General features: G+C 34.7%; 2 protein-coding genes across 3 annotated transcripts; both read left to right on the top strand.

Moving 5' to 3' along the window:
- Positions 1-3,228: 3,228 nt before the first annotated feature.
- On the top strand, positions 3,229-7,652 carry LOC114379178. 2 transcript variants are annotated; one of them, XM_028337779.1, is made up of 7 exons: positions 3,229-3,667; positions 3,808-4,005; positions 4,142-4,378; positions 4,740-4,957; positions 5,585-5,836; positions 6,398-6,514; positions 7,079-7,652. In XM_028337779.1, the coding sequence occupies exons 1-7, from the start codon at positions 3,376-3,378 to the stop codon at positions 7,307-7,309; spliced, it is 1,545 nt and encodes a 514-aa protein (XP_028193580.1). In that variant the 5' UTR covers positions 3,229-3,375; the 3' UTR covers positions 7,310-7,652. The 2 variants fall into 2 exon arrangements, with proteins under 2 accessions (XP_028193580.1, XP_028193581.1); XM_028337780.1 differs by lacking the exon at positions 6,398-6,514.
- Positions 7,653-9,133: 1,481 nt separating this feature from the next.
- LOC114379180 lies at positions 9,134-18,511 on the top strand. The gene is made up of 3 exons (XM_028337781.1): positions 9,134-9,311; positions 9,480-9,694; positions 17,790-18,511. Exons 2-3 carry the CDS (start codon positions 9,498-9,500, stop codon positions 18,298-18,300), a joined length of 708 nt encoding a protein of 235 aa, XP_028193582.1. The 5' UTR covers positions 9,134-9,311; positions 9,480-9,497; the 3' UTR covers positions 18,301-18,511.
- The last annotated feature ends 826 nt before the right edge of the window (positions 18,512-19,337 follow it).

Genomic DNA, 19,337 nt, shown 5'->3' with positions numbered 1-19,337 from the left:
TTTCCTTTCGCATCTTTTCTAACATGGTTGCCCTCGCCTATGTCCATGCACAATAAATATGTCAACACTTACACCTTTTTTTTTTTTTTTTTTACTTTAATTCAAATATTTCTTAATTCTTTTTATTCTTTTCTCTTTCACACAACCAAACCCACTCTTGGTGTTATGATCATACTGGATTGACGACCACGATAAAGCTCAAACATTTAATTTCAAAATAACCATAAGATATAATGATAAGATATAATGAAATGGACTAATGGGGAAAAAAGGCACACAAATATTGACATGGCTTTCTTGGATGGTTTTATAAAAGTTAAGATATTAAGGGGTGGTTTCGTTGTGGGAGAGAAGTTTTTATTCTAGGGGAAATTTTTTAAAATAGTGTGGCTCCTAGACTTCTTTCTCTCTATTTTAAATATATTATGTAAGGTATGTTTGGTTGGTAGTTAGAATTGTTGTAACGGTCAAACATTTTAACTTTCTTTTCAAACAACTACACGAGAAAAATGAAAATTTTACTTTTTTTTTTCTTATCAAATAACCTACAAATCATTTCATTTTTATTTATTGTCTTTTATTTCTAATTATTATCTTTCAAATTTTTAAAATCAAATATACCATAATAGATGTGGTTGATGAGGGAAACTTGACAATGACATAATAGTGTCATCAGCAGAGCTAATGAACAAGTTACTTTGAGACAAGCGAATAGAACACACCACTTTTTTAAGTTCATTACAAAGAAAAACATGCTTTATGAGCACACCCCCTTTTTTTAATGTTTAATAAATTTATCGTTGCATAAATTAGATAATTATAACTTAATAAATAAATTATTAATAAAATATAAGGATGGATGGTTATTGATGAGATTCATTCAGTAAACTTTTAAGAGGTGTTGGGTTGAAGAGATTGAGCACTCACGAGCTACACCTCAAAATTAATTGACACCGAGATAGAGATAAAAAAAATAGAATTGTAAGTATGATAGTTTATATAATATGACAAAAGGAAAGAAATAATAGTTATTAAATAGGCATGAAGGTGGCTGCTTTCAAAAGTATGAAGGTGGCCATATATCATTTTTCTTACCTAATATTCCAATTTGTTTGCGAGTTTGATTTTTATATTTTATTAGTGTGAAAAATGTACTATAAATGAATTAAAAATTAGATTAAGTAAAATTTTAAAAATAATTATTATAAAAATAATAAAAAGAGTAAATAATTTATTTTAAGAATAATTTTAAAAAAGTTATTCGTGATCTTCATTTTTTTTATGATTACAAATAAGTTACTTGTTAAAACAACTAGATTAAAGGAAAATATTACGTAAAGATGAAGACTAAATCAATTAAAATTACTCTAATTTGATTCCTCCTTAGATAAAAAAATATCATCAAATAATATTTTGTTATTAGAAGAGAATATAAAACCTTTTTAGATAATCGACAATACAATATTTTAAGTGTTTTTTATTCTTCCAACCCAATGACCCATCATAATCCACACCATACATGTAAGTGGCCATGCTATGCCTATGTGGGGAGCCATCTGTTAATCTAACAACGTAGGATTAGTCAACGAGCTCAGCCAAATATAATTAAATTTTCAGAAAAGAAACAATGCATGAGGTTGTGTCAAATGTGTTTTTTCCTTGCCTGTGAAAAGGTTCATAACTCTGTCGGCGTTATCTTTTGTTGCATTAAGTGGGATTATATGCTTCTGGCTGAATAAAAACATCCTTCCAGGGAGAAAAAAAATTAATACTTAATCTATCAAATAAACTGAAAGCTTTTAGATTTAAATTTTTTATAAATTAATATTTAAAAGTAATCTAATAATATTATATATATATATATATATATATATATATATAAATTTGGACATAATTAATCGAAATAATGAACATCTATGATTTACCAATTCAATCTATAAAATTAAATTTTATATAAAAATATGAATTATGTCAGAATGTTAAGTTTTATATTGATTTTAATCCATTTTTATAAAATATTAGACTGGTTTGATCGTGTTTAAGTTTATAACTTATGTGTTGTAAAATGGAAAGAGAATGTAATTGCATAAGAAAAAAATGTAATACAAAAGTTATATTGTTTCTAAAAGTGAAGACTTAATTGTTAAAAAAAGGTAAAGACTTAAATATACTATAACGTAGGGTTGAAAACTTTATAGCTTTTGCCTATTCAGAAATCGTCAGCATATGTCAATACTCAATAGGCCATGACAATTATTTTTGCGTTCAATCATATCACACATCTTCAACGCAACATTTACTTTTAATTATATTATTAAATAGGATAAAAATGCTTATTTTTATAAAATTAACAATGTATAATTAATAAATAAATAAATTTCAATATATAATTTATGTTTTGGATTTATAATTAAAAGTATGGTATAAAATCATTTTTAGTTGAGTATAATATTTCTATAATATAGTAGTAGTAGTAGAGAATAATAATAAAAAAAGTTGAACTTTTGGTTGAGAGGGTTAGGTTGAAGTGGTGCAGTTAAGGTCGCAAGTGTAAAAAAAGGGTATGGTCCATGCCATGAGGCCCTTTATCGCCCACGGCAAACCTAAACTCACACAGTAATTATCATCATCATTTCATGCAACGACTAATTTATCAGCCATAACTTTTTGTTAATGTCAATGGATAATGCTTATACCAATTTTATGATTGACAGTGGAGAAATTCTTGCATAGAATTGTCTTACTTGAGTGCATTAGGATAATTGATCATTCAAATAATTAATTCAATATATGATTAATGTTTTATGATTTTTTATTGACTGTTATACACCGGTACCGAGTGTAATATTTAACGTTTTTGAAATTGAATTAGAATAATTGCTCTAACTTATCATAAGATAAATTAATAATTAATAAAATACATTAATCAATTCATATAAGATTGTTTTAAGACTGTTTTACTTAAAAGATAAATGTGATTTACACCTAGTTATTTTTTTATTTTTAGTTTAGTTCTAGTTGAATAATCAAATTAATTAATTATTTTTTGATATTTTTCCTCAACTAAGTATATTTTTGTAAATAATCATAGAAATCTTCAAAAGTAAATTTCACCATTTCTAAAGAAACTTTTTTCATGCACACTTTTAGAAAGTGAAACCTTCATCCACACGCTCAGCATCACTCAATAAAACAAATAAACACAAAAACCAAAAATTATATTAATAATACAACATTTGCACCTTTGTTTTCTCCTCGCATCCCAAAATATAAAACTAAAATCTGCACTTGTCTGCTCCAATCAGTTTCTATTTTTATTTTGTTTCTTCGAGAATGTGATTGTTTGGGGGGGAAACGGAAAAGAAGAGAAGCACGATGGAGTGGGTGAAGATGAAGGAGTACGCGAGAGAGTTCATGGTTGGAGTGGCGGAGATGACGGTGGAGTTCGGAAAAGGTTGCAGAGACATAGTCAAACAGAGTCTGGTCAACGACGACTCCTACATCGTCAAAAACTTCGGAAGAGACTCCTACATTGGAAAAACAGTGAGAGAACCTTTCGCTAAGCTTTTCGCCAAATTGAGTTTCTTCAACGAGTACTTACCTGAGGACAAGGATCCTCTCCACGCTTGGTCCGTTATTTTCTTCGTTTCCATACTCGCCTTCTTAGGTAACAACAGACTTCGAATTTAGGAAATAGTTTTAATATTTGAAGTTCGCATTAGATCAGGTTAGGGAATAGGAATAGCTTTAATTAATGGTGTGTGCGTGAGTGTGGATGTCATTGATTTGTTTTTGTTTTTTTTTAAGCTTTGTACGCGAATTTTGAATGTGATCCGTACGCCGCCGCGGCGCCGGTGAAGCAAGTGTTCGTGCATCCTCCTAGTGCCACTCGCGTAGTGCTTCCTGATGGAAGGTACATGGCGTATAAGGAGCAAGGCGTTTCTTCTCACAAAGCTAGGTTTTCGGTGATTGCTCCCCACAGTTTTCTTTCTTCCAGGCTTGCAGGTTGTTTTTTCTTCTAAGTGTTGTTATTAACTTTTTTTGCAGTTAATTTTTTTTGTGTTTACCTGTAGTTGGAGCATAGTTTTTTTTTTTGTTTTTTTTAATTAATGGTTTTTTTTGGAATTATGTTTGAAATTAGGGATTCCTGGAGTGAAAGATTCGTTGTTGGAAGAGTTTGGTATTCGTTTGTTGACGTATGATCTTCCTGGTTTTGGTGAGAGTGATCCTCATCCCAACCGGAATCTGGAATCCTCGGCGACTGATATGGCGTTTTTAGCAAATGCTCTTGATGTGGACAAGTTTTGGGTGGTTGGTTACTCAAGTGGCAGCATGCATGCTTGGGCTGCGCTTAGATACATTCCTGATAGGCTTGCTGGTATTATTTGTTTGTTCTGTGTTTTTATCTTTTTATTTTCATGCAAATTTTCAATCTGTTTAGTTTGACGGAATTTGGAGCTTTTTTTTTAGTTACTCTCTTGTACATCTACTTTTTAAATTACAACAGTCATTACTTAATGTTTTAGGCCTTTTGTTCTTTTGCCTCGTCTAAAAACACTTGAATGACTTGTTTAAAGTGAGTTGTTATAAGTTTTGCATCTTTTAGTGATGAAGTACTGCCTTTTGAAAAAATGTTACATGTCATATGTGTGTCACATCAATAGAACCGAGTTTTTTCTGAGAAAGTAAGTACCATGCCATGCATTATGAAATGAATCTGTTGTTTGTTAACTCTCCAGGTGCAGCCATGTTTGCTCCCATGGTGAACCCATATGATCCTATAATGACAAAGGAAGAGAGACGAAGAACTTGGAAAAAATGGACACGAAAAAGAAAATTCATGTACTTCTTAGCTCGGAGGTTTCCTAGACTTCTTGCTTTCTTCTATCGGCGGAGCTTTTTGTCAGGAAAGCATGGTCAGATTGATAGGTGGCTGTCATTATCTCTGGGAAATAGGGTAAGGGAAGTTTTACTTATCTCTTTTTGTCTTTGAGTCAACATGTCTAATATTTGGAATTTGACTCCTTTAAAGTAAAAGGGATGCAGTTTTAAAGATAAAGTAAGAGTTATAACTCTCGATTAGAAAGTCAAGGGGATAGATTTTAACTTCATAGTTTGTCATGTGTATGCATATATTTTATCACAATCAACCACTGGTTTTCCAAATCAATGGTTATAATTCCATACTTCGTACTCTAAACTGTATCATTCACTTGAGCGGAGGCAAATCCTAATATTTGACTGACATCCATATACGATTTCAAGTATTCAACATTTCTATTGATGTCCACTTTATATCTGTCACCTATATCCCAGTTAGATGTATTAAGTAAATTCTTGGCATATTCAAATATGATTTAGCTCTGCTTGGACATCGCTAAAATACCCAAATCTAAAGCATGGATTATTAGAGATTGATAGCAATTGGTTGAACATGGAAAATTGATAGCAAGAGGGCATTTTAGACATCCAAAAGGCAGGTTCTGAGGGCTCATGTTTTATCAAGAGTTTTTTCTTTTTCCTTTATATGTATATTTATATTACTTGTACATCCTCTCATGGAAGATCTCAATGTCCCTTTCAGGATAAAGCACTGATGGAAGATCCAATCTATGGGGAATTCTGGCAAAGGGATGTGGAAGAATCAATCAGACAAAGAAATGTGAAACCCTTCATGGAGGAAGCTGCTTTGCAGGTCGCAAATTGGGGTTTCAGCCTTTCAGACCTCAAGTTGCAGAAGAGAAAACAGAGCAGTAATTTGCTCAGTTGGCTTAAGTCAATGTTCACTGAAACTGAGGAATATATGGGATTTCTTGGCCCTATACATATATGGCAAGTGAGTACATCTATGTTTTAATTCCCTGACTCCTCCTCCCTTGTGTGTTCATTCACATAAATCATCCATGATATTATCAGAATCACTTGCATGCATTATTCTATCCAACCAATTTTAACAAAAACACATAACAGCAATGTCGCAATATGCAGATATAAAAAATATTTGATAATATAGGATACAGGTACAGTAGAGTATGTTAAATAAAAAGATTATGAATGTAATTATATGCATAAAAAATAGAGTTTAATGCCTATGCGCTGACAGTGTAAAACAGTTTTACACTGTCATCCGGTCACAAATCACCGTTTGAATTACTTTAAGATAATTATTTTAAAAGTCAACAAACTTATCATATATGGTGAGTTGTGATTGGATGACAGTGTAAAATTTTTTACATTGTCAGTGTATAACCCTTTTTCTCTAAAAAGTATGCTATGCAAATATTCAAAAAATTTACTATGCAACTATTGAATGGTTTCAGAGTTCAGACTTGCTTTAGTCTATTTTATAGACAATTCAAGCCAATTTTCAGCACTGAGATGTTTTCTTGTTTTTCAGATTCATTTCAAGTGTTCTAGAAATCAATTTGGATGTTTTTTCCAGGGGAAAATTTTGAGTATCAGAGTTTTAACTTTAATTATTCTTAGTTTTCCTTTAATGCTCAGACCATATAAGGTACATTTTCTTCCATTTTATCTTCTATTACAGCAACTCGTTATGACTTTCTTCTTTTGCTTATCTTTCCCATTCCTTGTCATAAGTCCACTTCTTTTTCAGTTATCATTACTTTTACTACATTCCTTGACACCTGATCTGTTTTAAGTTCCTAATAGCCGAGCATATTACTCTATTGAGCACATCAAAGGAAAACATTTAACTGTTGCATACAGTGAAATCAGGAAACAAGTTTTCACTTTTGTTTCGTAACAGTCCCATTTGATGCTGTTGGGTTTCACTTCTGCTGTTGTCTTACTGTACCTTCTGCTAGACAGAATTTAAGATAGCATTTTCATCTTGTGAAGTAGAGATCGTTCCATCTGGTAGATGTTTCCCTTGGAGTAGATGATAACTAAATTTAAATTCTTTACACGTTTCTTGTGTTTTCATCAAGAGACTTACATTTCAACTAAACGAAAATGAAAAAAGAAAACTATATTTTTATTTGCATGCTCTAATTCTATATTCACCAACATTTGACTCTTTTTTAGGTGAAATATGACTTGTAGTGCAATGTTACAGGGAATGGATGATAAAGTGGTTCCTCCATCGATGACTGATTTTGTGCACCGCTTGCTGCCCGGAGCTGCTGTACATAAACTCCCATATGAAGGTCATTTCACCTATATCTACTTTTGTCATGAATGCCACAGACAGATATTTACCACACTTTTTGGAACCCCACAAGGCCCACTCAGCATTTCTATAGAAGTAGATCAAGCTACCCTAGAAGAAACCAATATTGAACAGTAATAAGTAGTAAAAGATGGTGATTATGCCACAAACTAGTAGTACACATAATAGGATAAAAATGCCCTTTTCTTTTTCCATTCTTCTGGGCGAAACATCACAATTTTATGATGTAAATACCGTATAGTTTTGCTTCATCTCCAATGCAGCGGTATAGGAAAGAAAATAAAATAAGTGTTTCTGCCCCTTCTTTGGGCCGTTGAACATGTCTGTCCTACAAATGTTGTATTTAGAGTCCTTTACTGAACAACTCCCACAGTCTCACGACCTCATTCCCTCCCCCTTCTTCACTATTGAAATACAAAACATGCGTTTGCTAATAGTGAGATATGATACAATTAGTTCATCTGATTTCCAAACAATGTGATTTGATGATATAATGCTTATATTTTTCTGTTCTTGATAAAACAACGAGAGCAATTGTGCAGAAGATATTTGTCTCAAATAACTGCTGAAACCGGATATGAATTCGGGTAAAGCACTTTTCTAAACTCTTGTAATCAATTCTTTGCGAAGCTACTCAAGGAGGTTGCAACCATTTTGGACGTGTGCGTGAGAATGTGTATGTATAAATTGATTGACATCAGGTACTAAATTTTGTAAATGACACTTAATAATAAGTTTTTTTAAAAAAGTAAAATTTATCAATATAATAGTTAAATCATGTGATTATTATTACAATGTTATTTCATTCCAACGGCTATATTAATAATAATTAGTACACAAATATTGTTGGCAATGGATGTATTGGCAACGGATATACTGTTGAGCAACAAATATATTCTTTTACAACATAAATAGAGTGCAATTCAATTATTTTTACACAATCAAAATCTCTATAATTTATCTCATTTTCATTCTTGAAAAATTCTCAACTTCTACTTTGGTTTGTTTTCATTCAATGGATCAAAACCAAAATTCATTCCATACGATTCAGTGGTTAAATTTGAGGTCAAATTATCAATAAAATTTTCAAAATTCTTCAAATTTATTCAACCCAAAAAATAATCCTAACATGACCTATTTTCAGTATTTATCCCATCTCATCCATATGAATTCCATATGTTTCAATCACTTTTCATGGATCAAGGATCTTCAATAGGTATTAGTGGTGACAAATGTGATGAAAAAAAATGACACACCATCTGACTTTGTACCCAAGTTTCAAATTCTAATATTTTTTATCCAAATTGAGTTGGATAATAGTGTGATCAATAAAAAAAAGGTAACTATAAACTATTAAATAAGTTATTAATAACATATAATGAAGTAAGTTTTTTGTGAGACTCATTAGAAGCATTTAAAAGAAAGTGTACCATTATAAAGATTTAAAGCTTAAAAGGTGATTGTATTAAAAAAATGAGAATGAGTGATGTGTACACTTAAAAACCAATGGAAGCAACAAAAATGAGTTGCACCACTCTCGATGTTCTTATGACTCACTTTTACCAAATTGTTGCCGATTATAATTATGAACTAATTATTTAAAGTTGATAATGCCACTCCATAGGTTTGATCAATTTTATTTTAAACTGTAATTTTAAATAAAATATTGGGTCAAATATAACCTTAGATATTTATTTTCCTTGTTGTAGGTAATTTTTTTTTATCAAATAATGTGTATCAAATTATTATTAATTTCAATAAAAAATGAGATTAATGATAATACATTAATATTTTTTTTCAATCACAAGTCATCGTTAATATATCGTTAATATGAATCTTAAGATAATTGATATGAAAGTTAAGAAAAATAATTAATGATGGAATGGCATGCATAATTTTTTTTCCTTCAAAAGAAATACCAACAGGACCACTTTAGTTTTCCTCTGTGTGGCGGGTTGGGCTGGGTATGAAGAAGCTTGCCCAAATAGGGTGCCGTTTCAGTCCAGGTTACATTCTTTCCCTTCTTCTTTTCCTCTGTCCAAAAACACTCCAAGTGACCGACTGACGGCGGCGGCGCTCGGTGGTGACGGCGGCGGCACTCTGTTCAGCGACCTGATATGTAAATCCGTTCTCTCGTTCTCGCTTCCTCTCCCATTCTATTATCACTTTGCGTGCTTTCTCATTTCGATACACACGCTATTCTCGAAGATTTTCAAATAACCGAAATTTCAAATTCCGTTAATCGAAAACACTCTCACGCAATCTGACTAAAGTGTTTTTTCCTCAGTGTAAAGAGATAAGGAAAATGGCGTTCAGAGGGAAAGAGATGATGAAGAAAGTTCTGAAGACGGTGGGAGAGAACGGTCTGAGTCGAAGAGAAAAGGAATCGTTGGAGAGATGCTTGCCTCGAAGCAAGATTGTGATGAATCGCGCCAAACGCGGTCTCTTCGCCGGGAAACACATTCAGTTTGGGAATCGTGTCAGTGAAGATGGCGGTAACAAGTTTGTATCCAATTCTTCATTCATTTTTCGTTTTGGTGTTTGTTGCTTCTCTTATGAGTAATGGTGGAATGTTTCATGTTGTGGCCTCTGGTGTTACTCTATTATATCTATTTTTACAGCTTCTGATGTTTAGTAACTGTGTGTTTAGTTACTTTTTGAAATGGATTTATCTAAATAACGTTTAAACACGGATTGAATGGTGGTGAATTGATGATGGTCTCAATTTGTTTCAGCTCAAAGGCCAGCTTCTAGAGTTCTAGTTAAGTTTTCTGACTCTTATCAAATTCTGAAAATAGTATTTTTTTTCTTCCATTGAAGTAATAAATTCGACATTTCATCTATGGGGGAGGGAACAGCTCGGGTTGAAGAAGTCAAAACAGTTGCCCTAGGGGGGATGTTTTGGAAGAAGCTGTTTCTAGATAAAAGAATAAATAGTTTGAACTTTGAAGGGAAGAGATTCAAGGATTAAAAAAAGGATAAGGTATCCTAATTATATAACATAACCAAAGCTAAAGCATTGATACAGATGCAGCTTTCCAGTGTCTTTCAATCCTTTTGTGTTTCAAAGGAGGTAAGATCCTCAGAAAGTACAACAAAGTGGAGCGCCATGAAAACAATTGTCGCTAAAAATGTCTCAGGCTAAAAAATTTCCCCAAAAGACCATGATTTTCTCTCTGACTAGGGCACCATAGAACAGTGTATAAAGTACACTGTTGTAACATTTTGCTCAACTTGTTCCTGGCAAATCACCTGGAGCTGAACTAGAAGAATTGCTCCAAGAACTGTCAGCAAATCAATGTTCCCCCAGAAACTCCCTAAAAGTGTGTTCAGAAACATATTTAGCTGCTGTGCAATGTAAAACTTATTGTGCATTTCTGTAACTGGTTAGTAAAGTTATTTGCTTCTATCATGATGAGCATCTTGTCAATCGTAAGATGCCCATGATTATGGAGTGTGGAACACAGACCTGTTGTGTATAGTTCTTAAGTAGCATGATGGTCATTGTTATTAATTGCAAGCTATATTGCTTGCATGGGGACTTTACCTGTTTTCATGGCTTTGCCTGCAGTAGGTACTAACTCAGTTCTTTGATTCTTTCTTTGTTTCCCCCTTTCTTTTCTAAATCCTCTATCTTTTGCATGGGTGGCCTACTTGACATGCATCCCCCAGCTCAGTGGGTGGCTGCTTTTGTTGGTGAAGGGAGATGATTGATTTGCATGTTGCCTTTGCACTTGTTGTATATTCATCTTCGTAATGAGTCAGTTGGGGTTGAATAATATTGATTTTCTCAATCTCAATCTCAATCTCCTCTTCTCTCAACTCTTTTGGTATTCAAAGCTTAGGTCAAAACCCAAACTTGTGTTCATGGCTTCCACATCAATTCCTTCTCTGGTTTCTCCTCCTTCCTCCCCACTGCCGCAGCCAACTCCGTCAATGAGTGCTATGAATGCTTCTTCGAAGAACTTTGCACATTCCATTTCTCAAAAGTTGAACATGAAGAATTATCTTCTTTGGATTCTACAGGTTGAACCTGTTATTTGTAGTCATCATCTTGAAGGCTACATTGTTAGTCCAAAAATTCCACAAAAGTATGCTTCGATTGAAGATCGCAATGCTGATAAAGTCACCAGTGAGTATAGTGTTTGGTACGAACAAGACCAATTTCTTCTTGCATGGTTGCAATCCACCATCTCCAGTGACATTCTTCTGTGAGTCATTGGATGCCAATCGTTGTGGCAACTTGGGGATCAGATTCAATCTCACTTTCAATCCCTAACACAAGCTAAGGATCGTCAAGTTCGTAATGAGCTTTGAAATCTCTCGATCATCGATCTATTTTGGATTATTTTTTGCATGTTTAGATGCTTGTTAATGAGTTGACTACGATTGGTAAAATTGTTTCCAATTCTGAACATCTTGACCTAAGTCTCGATGGTCTTCCTAATGAGTATGAATCATATATTTCTCTTGTTACTAGTCGTTATGATCTGTTTACTGTTGATGAAGTTGAAACTTTGTTGCTCGCGCGTGAAGTGCGCATTGGTCGATCTCGTAAGCGAGCTTTAGGTTCTATTAATCTTACTAAAGGTTTAGGATCTTTTAATCTCAACTCTGGAAGTTCTTCTCTTGATAATTCTGTTCATCCACAGTCTATGAACACTAACTCTCAAGTTCAAGTTAATTTGACCACTCAGACCTCTTCTGAGGACAATTCTGCAAATGATTACAATGGAAATTGATTTTTCAGTGGTTGTGGTGGTCGGAATTTTGGCTGGAACAACCGTGGTGGTTGTGGTTCAGGCTGTGGTGGTGATAGAGGTAGTTTGCTGATGTAAAATGTCAAATTTGTTACAAATTTGGTCATGGTGCTTCTTAATGCTATCACAGACTAGAGGAGAATTATGTTCCTACTCTTCCTCCACCAACTTCACTTGCTCCTACTCAATCTACTTAAGCTTCCAATGCTCAGACTTCTCAGGAAGTTCAGTATTCTCAACCCATTCAGTATGTGCTTGCTTCACCTCAGCAGCCACTCATGGCATCTGCTCAACCTTAGTATGTGTATCTGCAGCCACAGCAGACTAATCAGCAATCTTCTAAACAGCAGTCCAATCCTCAGATTTATCTGACCAGTCCATCATTTGCTCCCACTCAGACTCAGACTTGGTATCCTGATTCTGGTGCTTCCCATCATGTGACTAATATGTCACAGAACATACAATAGGTGACACCTTTTGAGGGGCCTGACCAAATCACTATTGGTAATGGTCAGGGCCTCACCATTAACTCCTCAGATGTTTCCACCTTTTCCTCTCCCTTTAATCCTCAGTTTTCTCTTACTCTTATTAATTTATTATTTGTTCCTTCTATTACTAAGAATCTCATTAGTGTCAGTTAGTTTTGCGAAGATAATGTGTTTTTGAGTTTCACTCATCATTTTGTCTTGTTAAATCACAGGATTCTAAACTTGTTCTACTAAAAGGATTTGTGGGGAGTGATGGTCTCTATCAGTTCCCTCAACTTCTTGATTCTATGCCCAAGTGCAAACTTCCTTCAAATGTTTGCAATTCTGTTAAAGCTTCTGTACAAAGTCCTGTTGTAAATACAATCACTAGTGACTCTGATTTTCAATGTTTCATCCAATAAAGTTGTTGTAGATAAGAATGTTGTAAATACAGCTACTAGTAGTGCTACTTCTTTGGCAACATGGCACTCTAGGCTTGGTCACCCTAGTGTTGCTGCTAGGAAAATTGTATTTCGACTTTGTAATATTCCAAATATTAATAAAGAACCAACAGATTTTTGTAATCACTGTTGTATTGGAAAGTCATATAGACTTCCTTCTTCTCTTTCTCATACTGTCTATGCAAAACCTTTTGATCTTATCTTTACTGATCTTTGGGGACCTACCCCATCTCCTTCTGGTTTTTGGTATTATGTTACTTTTGTTGATGCTAATACTAGGTTCACTTGGATGTACTTAAGAATAAATCTGACACTTTAGAAATCTTCAAACTGTTTAAAACTATGGTTTCAAATCAGTTTAATATGTCTATCAAGGCTGTTCAATCTGATTGGGGAGGGGAGTTCAGACCTTTTACCAAATTCTTGACAGAGCATGGTATTCAGCATAGACTAATATGTCCTTATACTCATCACCAAAATGGAAGCATAGACATGTAGTGGAGCTGGGTCTCACTCTTTTATCTCAAGCCAAGCTACCTCTTCATTATTGGGATCATGCTTTTGTCTCAGGCATCTAACTCATCAACAGATTGCCCTCATCTGCTATCAATAATGAAGTTCCTTTGGTAAGGTCATACAACAAGCACAAGCTTCAATTCAGATCTTAAGAGTGTGTATTCTTGGGTTATTCTCCTTCGCACAAAGGTTACAAGTGCCTAGCTGCTGATGGCAGATTGTATATTTCTAAAGATGTCATTTTCAATGAAAATAGCTTCCCTTATCCTACCCTATTTCCTGAGCCATCTTCAATAACTTCTGAAGTTCCTGATACTACATCCACCCTTACTGTGTTACCTTCATCTCAGCCTGCATCATCATCTAGTAACAAAAATAACACCTTATCCTCACTTCCTTCATCTGTTTCACCTGATCACAGTGAACAGCATGCTTCTCACAGTGAACAACTTCCTAGCACTTCTCATTCACAACCCTTGAATGTCACTAATATTGACTTACCTCAAGACCAAAATCCCATTTTATCACAAGACCAGACCAATACTACTATACCACAAGACCAAACAGACCTCTTAATACCCATCCTATCTGTACCCGTGCAAAGTCTGGCATTGTTAAACCCAGAATTATTCCTACTCTTTTACTAGCTCATCTTGAACCCAAATCAACCCAAGCTGTTATTGCCGATCCTTCTTGGTACTCAGCTATGCAATCTGAATATGATGCTTTAATAAGGAATGGTACTTGTACTTTGGTTGATCTTCGTCCTACTAGAACAGCAATTGGGTGTAAGTGGATGTTTACAGTAAAGGAAAATCCAGATGGCTCAGTCAACAAGTATAAATCTAGGCTTGTTGCTAAGGGTTTTCACTAACAGTTGGGATTTGATTACAAGGAGACCTTCTCTCCTGTAATCAAACCTGTGACTGTTAGGTTGATTCTTTCTCTTGCTATTTCTCACAATTGGCCCCTTCAACAATGCCTTTCTTAATGGCATTCTTGAGGAAGAGGTTTACATGACTCAACCTCCTGGATTTGTGTCTTCCAATAAGCCTCAAGTATGCAGACTACATAAAGCTATTTATGGCCTAAAGCAGGCTCCTAGAGCCTGGTTTGACAAACTAAAAGCTACTCTTCTCAGCTTCAAGTTTTCTTCAAGCAAATGTGATCCTTTTCTCTTTGTTTTTTCTGAGAATCAGTTTGTTGTCTACATCTTAGTTTATGTAGATGACATCGTTATAACGGGAAACAACACCACTTTGATTCATTTGTTGTTTCAAAACTGAATTCTGTTTTCTCCCTCAAAGATCTTGGTGACTTGGACTATTTTTTGGGTATTGAAGTTCAAAGATAGAATGATGGTTCTCTCAATTTAGCTCAATGAAAGTATATCAAAGATTTATGGGCCCAAGACTTAAATGAATGAATCAAATCCTATCTCTTCTCCTATGGTTGGGGGTTGTAAATTGACCAAGTTTGGTTCTGAAGATTTTTCTGATCCTACCTTATATAGGTCCATAGTTGGTGCTTTGCAGAATGCCACTATTACAAGACCAGAGATTAGTTTCTTTGTCAACAGGGTTTGTCAGTTCATGTCTAAACCTTCTGAGCAACACTGGTTGGCTGTGAAAAAGATTCTAAGGTATCTTAAGGGTATTGTTTCTTGGGGTCTAGTCTACACTTTCAGAGTCTGCTTCTCTTAGGCATCCCTTTCCTCTTCATGCCTATTGTGATGCAGATTGGGCCTCTGATCCTGATGATAGGAGGTCTTGTTAACTCGTTGACAAGTACACCAAATTTCTCACAAGTAGTAAAGTACTCGGAAGTCCGAGTGTCGAATTCACAAGGACTTTGTTTGTACTTAGATTGATGCAAACCCAAATTACAAGCAATAGATAAGGAATTTAAAATAAAAGATGCAAAAAGATAGTAGATAAGATAAAAATTTAAAGATAAAAATAGAAGATAAAAAAGATAAAAGATTTAAATTAAAAGATGATAAAGATAAAAAAAGATAAGATAAGAAAAGTAAGAGACAAGAAAAAAATAAAAGATTTAGATGAAGATAAAGAAAGACAAATTTAGAATGTGATAATGTTGGAACCTAGCCTGTCTTATTTGCCTAAGATGTATTATTTTATATTTTTTTATCAATTTGGTGAATTTTTTCCTACCCACATCTGTTAGAATACTTGTCCCTGATGTCTCACGATAACAAGCCTATCTTACCTATCTATCTCCCAAATGTCTTTGCAAAGACTCAATAGATAAAATGCATGAAGTTCTAATTCTAGATGTTTGCTTTGATGCATGGGCATAATGCAATCACTCTATGTCTAGCAATGGTTTTATTAAGATGCCCCTTCCTTTTAGTTCTATTAGAAATTATCCTCTGTCGAGCGACTAATTCCTAAAACAGATGCATGCAAAACCTTCCTTGTTTTTCTATTAAGGATTACCCTCTGTCAAGCACCTAACCCTTAAAGATGATGCAAGGATAATGATACATGAAATTAAAATAAGAAAGGATAATAGGAAAGAAAACATCTGTTTGCATTGATAAATATGAAATGTACAATACATCTTTTGGCTTTTTAGGCCTGCCAGACCCTAACTAGGGGTTTAGCCTCTCATAACCACAAGGGGCCTTACACTTGAAAAGGGGTATAGAAATTGATGGAGGAGAAGGGATGGAAAAAGGACATAAAAAGAAGGATTTCCCCTACTAGAGATACCCAGGCTTAGGATGTATTCATTAGAGAGCTCTGAGTCTCCGGGGTTGTGTTTTCCCTTTGGCTTGACTCCGTTTTTATAGTTGTTAGAGTAGATTTGGGCCTGTGTACTCGCGCTCTGCTCGCTTAGCGCAGGTGTCTGTTTTCGCGCTTAGTGCGTTCTGCTCGCTTAGCACAGGTACCAATTTTCACGCTTAGCGCGCGCTGCGCGTTGAGCGCGTCTTGGGATGGGCCTGATGCTCAAACCTTCATTTTTTTTCGTATTTTCTGCATCTTTTTACTTTTAATCCCTCCATTTTTTATATTTGCAAGCTGTAAATAAAAAAAAAATACCAATTCTTAACAATTAAGCATGGATAACTGCTGAATAATTATTTTTAAAGGTATTTTAATTCTATTTTCATAAAAAAAAAACAACTCTTATTTAGCAGTTATCAGGCTACTTCTGGCGTTGCTATTTTTCTTGGACCTAATCTCATCTCTTGGTGGTCTAAGAAGTAATTAGTTGTTGCAAGGTCTAGTACTGAGGTAGAACATTGAAGCATGGCTCTTATTGCAGCAGAAGTTACCTAGATTCAGTCTCTTCTTTCTGAACTCTCAGTAGCTTACACTACTTCTATTATTCTGTGTGACAACACCAGCACTGTTTCATTAGCTCATCATCCTGTTCTTCACACAAGAACCAAGCATATAGACCTGGATCTCTTTTTGTCGGAGAGAAAGTTCTCACCAAACAATTCAATGTTGTTCATGTTCCTGCCATGGATCAACTGGCTGATATTCTGACCAAGGCTCTATCCCCTTCTTCATTTCTTTCATTCAGGTTCAAGCTCAGAGTAGTTGAAAGACATTCTTCCAACCCCTCATGAGCTTGTGAGGGAGTACAAGAGTGTATACATTACTTGCAGTGTTTCTTTTTTGTTTCTGTCAGCTAACTGATATTCTAACTACTGTAGTTAGTAGTTAGTCTGTTATTAGTTGATAGTTTAGTCGGTTAGTGCCTAACAGCTTTGAATAATATTGATTTTCTCAATCTCAATCTCAATCTCCTCTTCTCTTTTAATTTCTCTCAACTCTCTTAATGTTGAATTGTGGAAATTCCATTTTCCATGGAGGAAGGTTGCAATCATTAGTTTAAACTGTCAATTTCTTGGACTCTCCAAGTGGGGCCAACGCTGGCTAAATTTTCTTCGATGGACCCTTTGTCAGTGGTTATAATTCGGATTGAGTTCTAAACTGTACTTGTTATTGACATGTTCCTGTCATTGTTTATATCTACTACCGTTGTTAGAAACTTGGTCCTCTCAATTCTTTAGTCTTAGATGTTAAATAATAGAATCAGTGATTTGTTGATGTTTTGTACTAATAATGTTTGGAATTACATGTACTGTTAACAGTTGCCTATATTTGTTACACTGAATATGGATTCCAAAAGTTCTGCTTGCAGTATGTGTGATATCTCTTGTGTGATCTTCCCTATGCATGATAGTCACTGGATGATTCTCTTAGTTTAGTGATCCCAAAATAGTTCAGAACTTAAATGTTGTTTGTTGGTTGCTCAATTTTATGTTAGGAAGTTCTTTTACCTTTTAAATATGTTAAGAGAGAATGAAACAGAAAGTATTGATGATAATTTGTTCTTTCTCTGATGGTTTTGACAGGTCAAGGAGAACTTGGAAACCTAATGTCCAGGAAAAACGGCTCTTTAGTTATATCCTAGATCGTCACGTTCGTGTTAAAGTCACCACCCATGCCCTACGATGCATAGACAAGGCAGGTGGGATTGATGAGTACTTGCTGAAAACTCCTTATCACAAGATGGACACTGAAATGGGCATCCTTTGGAAGGCTAAGATTGAGAAGTTGTATGAAGAGCTTGGCAATAAGGAGGTTGTATTCTTTTCACCCGAGGATGAAGTGAAGTTTGAGCAGGAGTTTGAAGATTTGAAACTATCTGAAAGGGAAGCACGAAAGGAGGTAAGAAGAAAAATGTACACTGGGATGAGCAAGCAAAAGCTAATTGAGGTAGAACGTAAAGATGATCAATGTATTGACGAGGGAGGCAATAAAATTGAGGGAGAAATCTCGCATGATTCATCAAAACAGGTGGTTCCTGTCTCGTATGTCTTGGCTGCTGACAAGCTCAAAGTTGGAAGTGTTGTTTCTAATTAATTTATGTTATGGCAATTGATAATGGCGGTGTAAGCTTTTTTAGCCCAGAGTATGAAAATCTTTTATTTGATTTTTGGATCCATGTTGGTTTCTTCACTCAGGTTTTTGTTCTAATGCTTTAGACTTTGTGTAGTGAAATGCATAATCTATTATGTCGAAATAATAATACAGTTCTATATTTCTAGCGGGGGATTGCATTTCCCGATGCCAACTTGGTAAAATCAATACATGGAGTATTTCATGGAGGCGAGTATTATCCACTCAGCAAACCTGACATCGGTGTTTTCCATGTCAATCTCACAGCGGTATGCAAACTAGTCCTTCAATATTTAGGAGTAAAAACTTTAACAAAACTTGGACAAGTACTTCATTATCCAATCATAGTTACCAAGATGAAATGTCAATTTTGGTTTAGTTTAGCATTTGAATATGTACAAAACTTAGATGCATTTCTTTTAGGTACTTTTGGTGTTCTCCGATCAGAATTGAAGTTAATTGAAGTTTTATCTTGGTAATCAGCTAATCAGCCTAATAAAGGTTTACATTAAATCTTAGCATAGGTTATAAGATGAAACTCCAATTAGAAACACTTTTTCCTTTGAATATTATTACGTTGGACATTCATTAATTTGGACAATGCCAATTTTTGTATTGGAGAATGACACAAATATACTTAAAGTACTATATTGAAATTTTGTCCTAACAATTCATACAAGTTAATTGTGATTTGTCACATCCATTGTTCATTGTTAATCCAAGAGCAGATGAGTATAGCATAGTGCTGAGTGGTTATGGTGAACTTCATATAGTGTTTCCAAACGGAAGCAAAGCAATGAACACTAAAATCAAACAAGGGGAGGTGTTTGTTGTGCCGAGATACTTCCCCTTCTGTCAAATAGCATCAAGGGATGGACCCTTAGAGTTCTTTGGGTTCTCCACCTCTGCCAGGAAGAACAAGCCACAGTTTCTGGCTGGTGCTGTGTCCCTTCTCAGGACCATGATGGGGCCTGAGCTTGCGGCGGCGTTTGGGATGAGCG

Source organism: Glycine soja, chromosome 12 (assembly GCF_004193775.1).
Source record: "Glycine soja cultivar W05 chromosome 12, ASM419377v2, whole genome shotgun sequence".
NCBI classification, from domain to species: Eukaryota; Viridiplantae; Streptophyta; class Magnoliopsida; order Fabales; family Fabaceae; genus Glycine; species Glycine soja.
This window is presented reverse-complemented; position numbering and strand designations above follow the sequence as displayed.

Bases quoted from the DNA above. Each gene is read 5' to 3' on its own strand.
- LOC114379178 (XM_028337779.1), top strand. From the start codon at position 3,376: ATGGAGTGGGTGAAGATGAAGGAGTACGCGAGAGAGTTCATGGTTGGA. The intron at 3,668-3,807 runs GTAACAACAGAC...TTTTTTTTTAAG, and splicing joins TTCCATACTCGCCTTCTTAG to CTTTGTACGCGAATTTTGAA. The intron at 5,837-6,397 runs GTGAGTACATCT...CTTGTTTTTCAG, and splicing joins GCCCTATACATATATGGCAA to ATTCATTTCAAGTGTTCTAG.
- LOC114379180 (XM_028337781.1), top strand. From the start codon at position 9,498: ATGGCGTTCAGAGGGAAAGAGATGATGAAGAAAGTTCTGAAGACGGTG. The intron at 9,695-17,789 runs GTTTGTATCCAA...TGGTTTTGACAG, and splicing joins AGTGAAGATGGCGGTAACAA to GTCAAGGAGAACTTGGAAAC.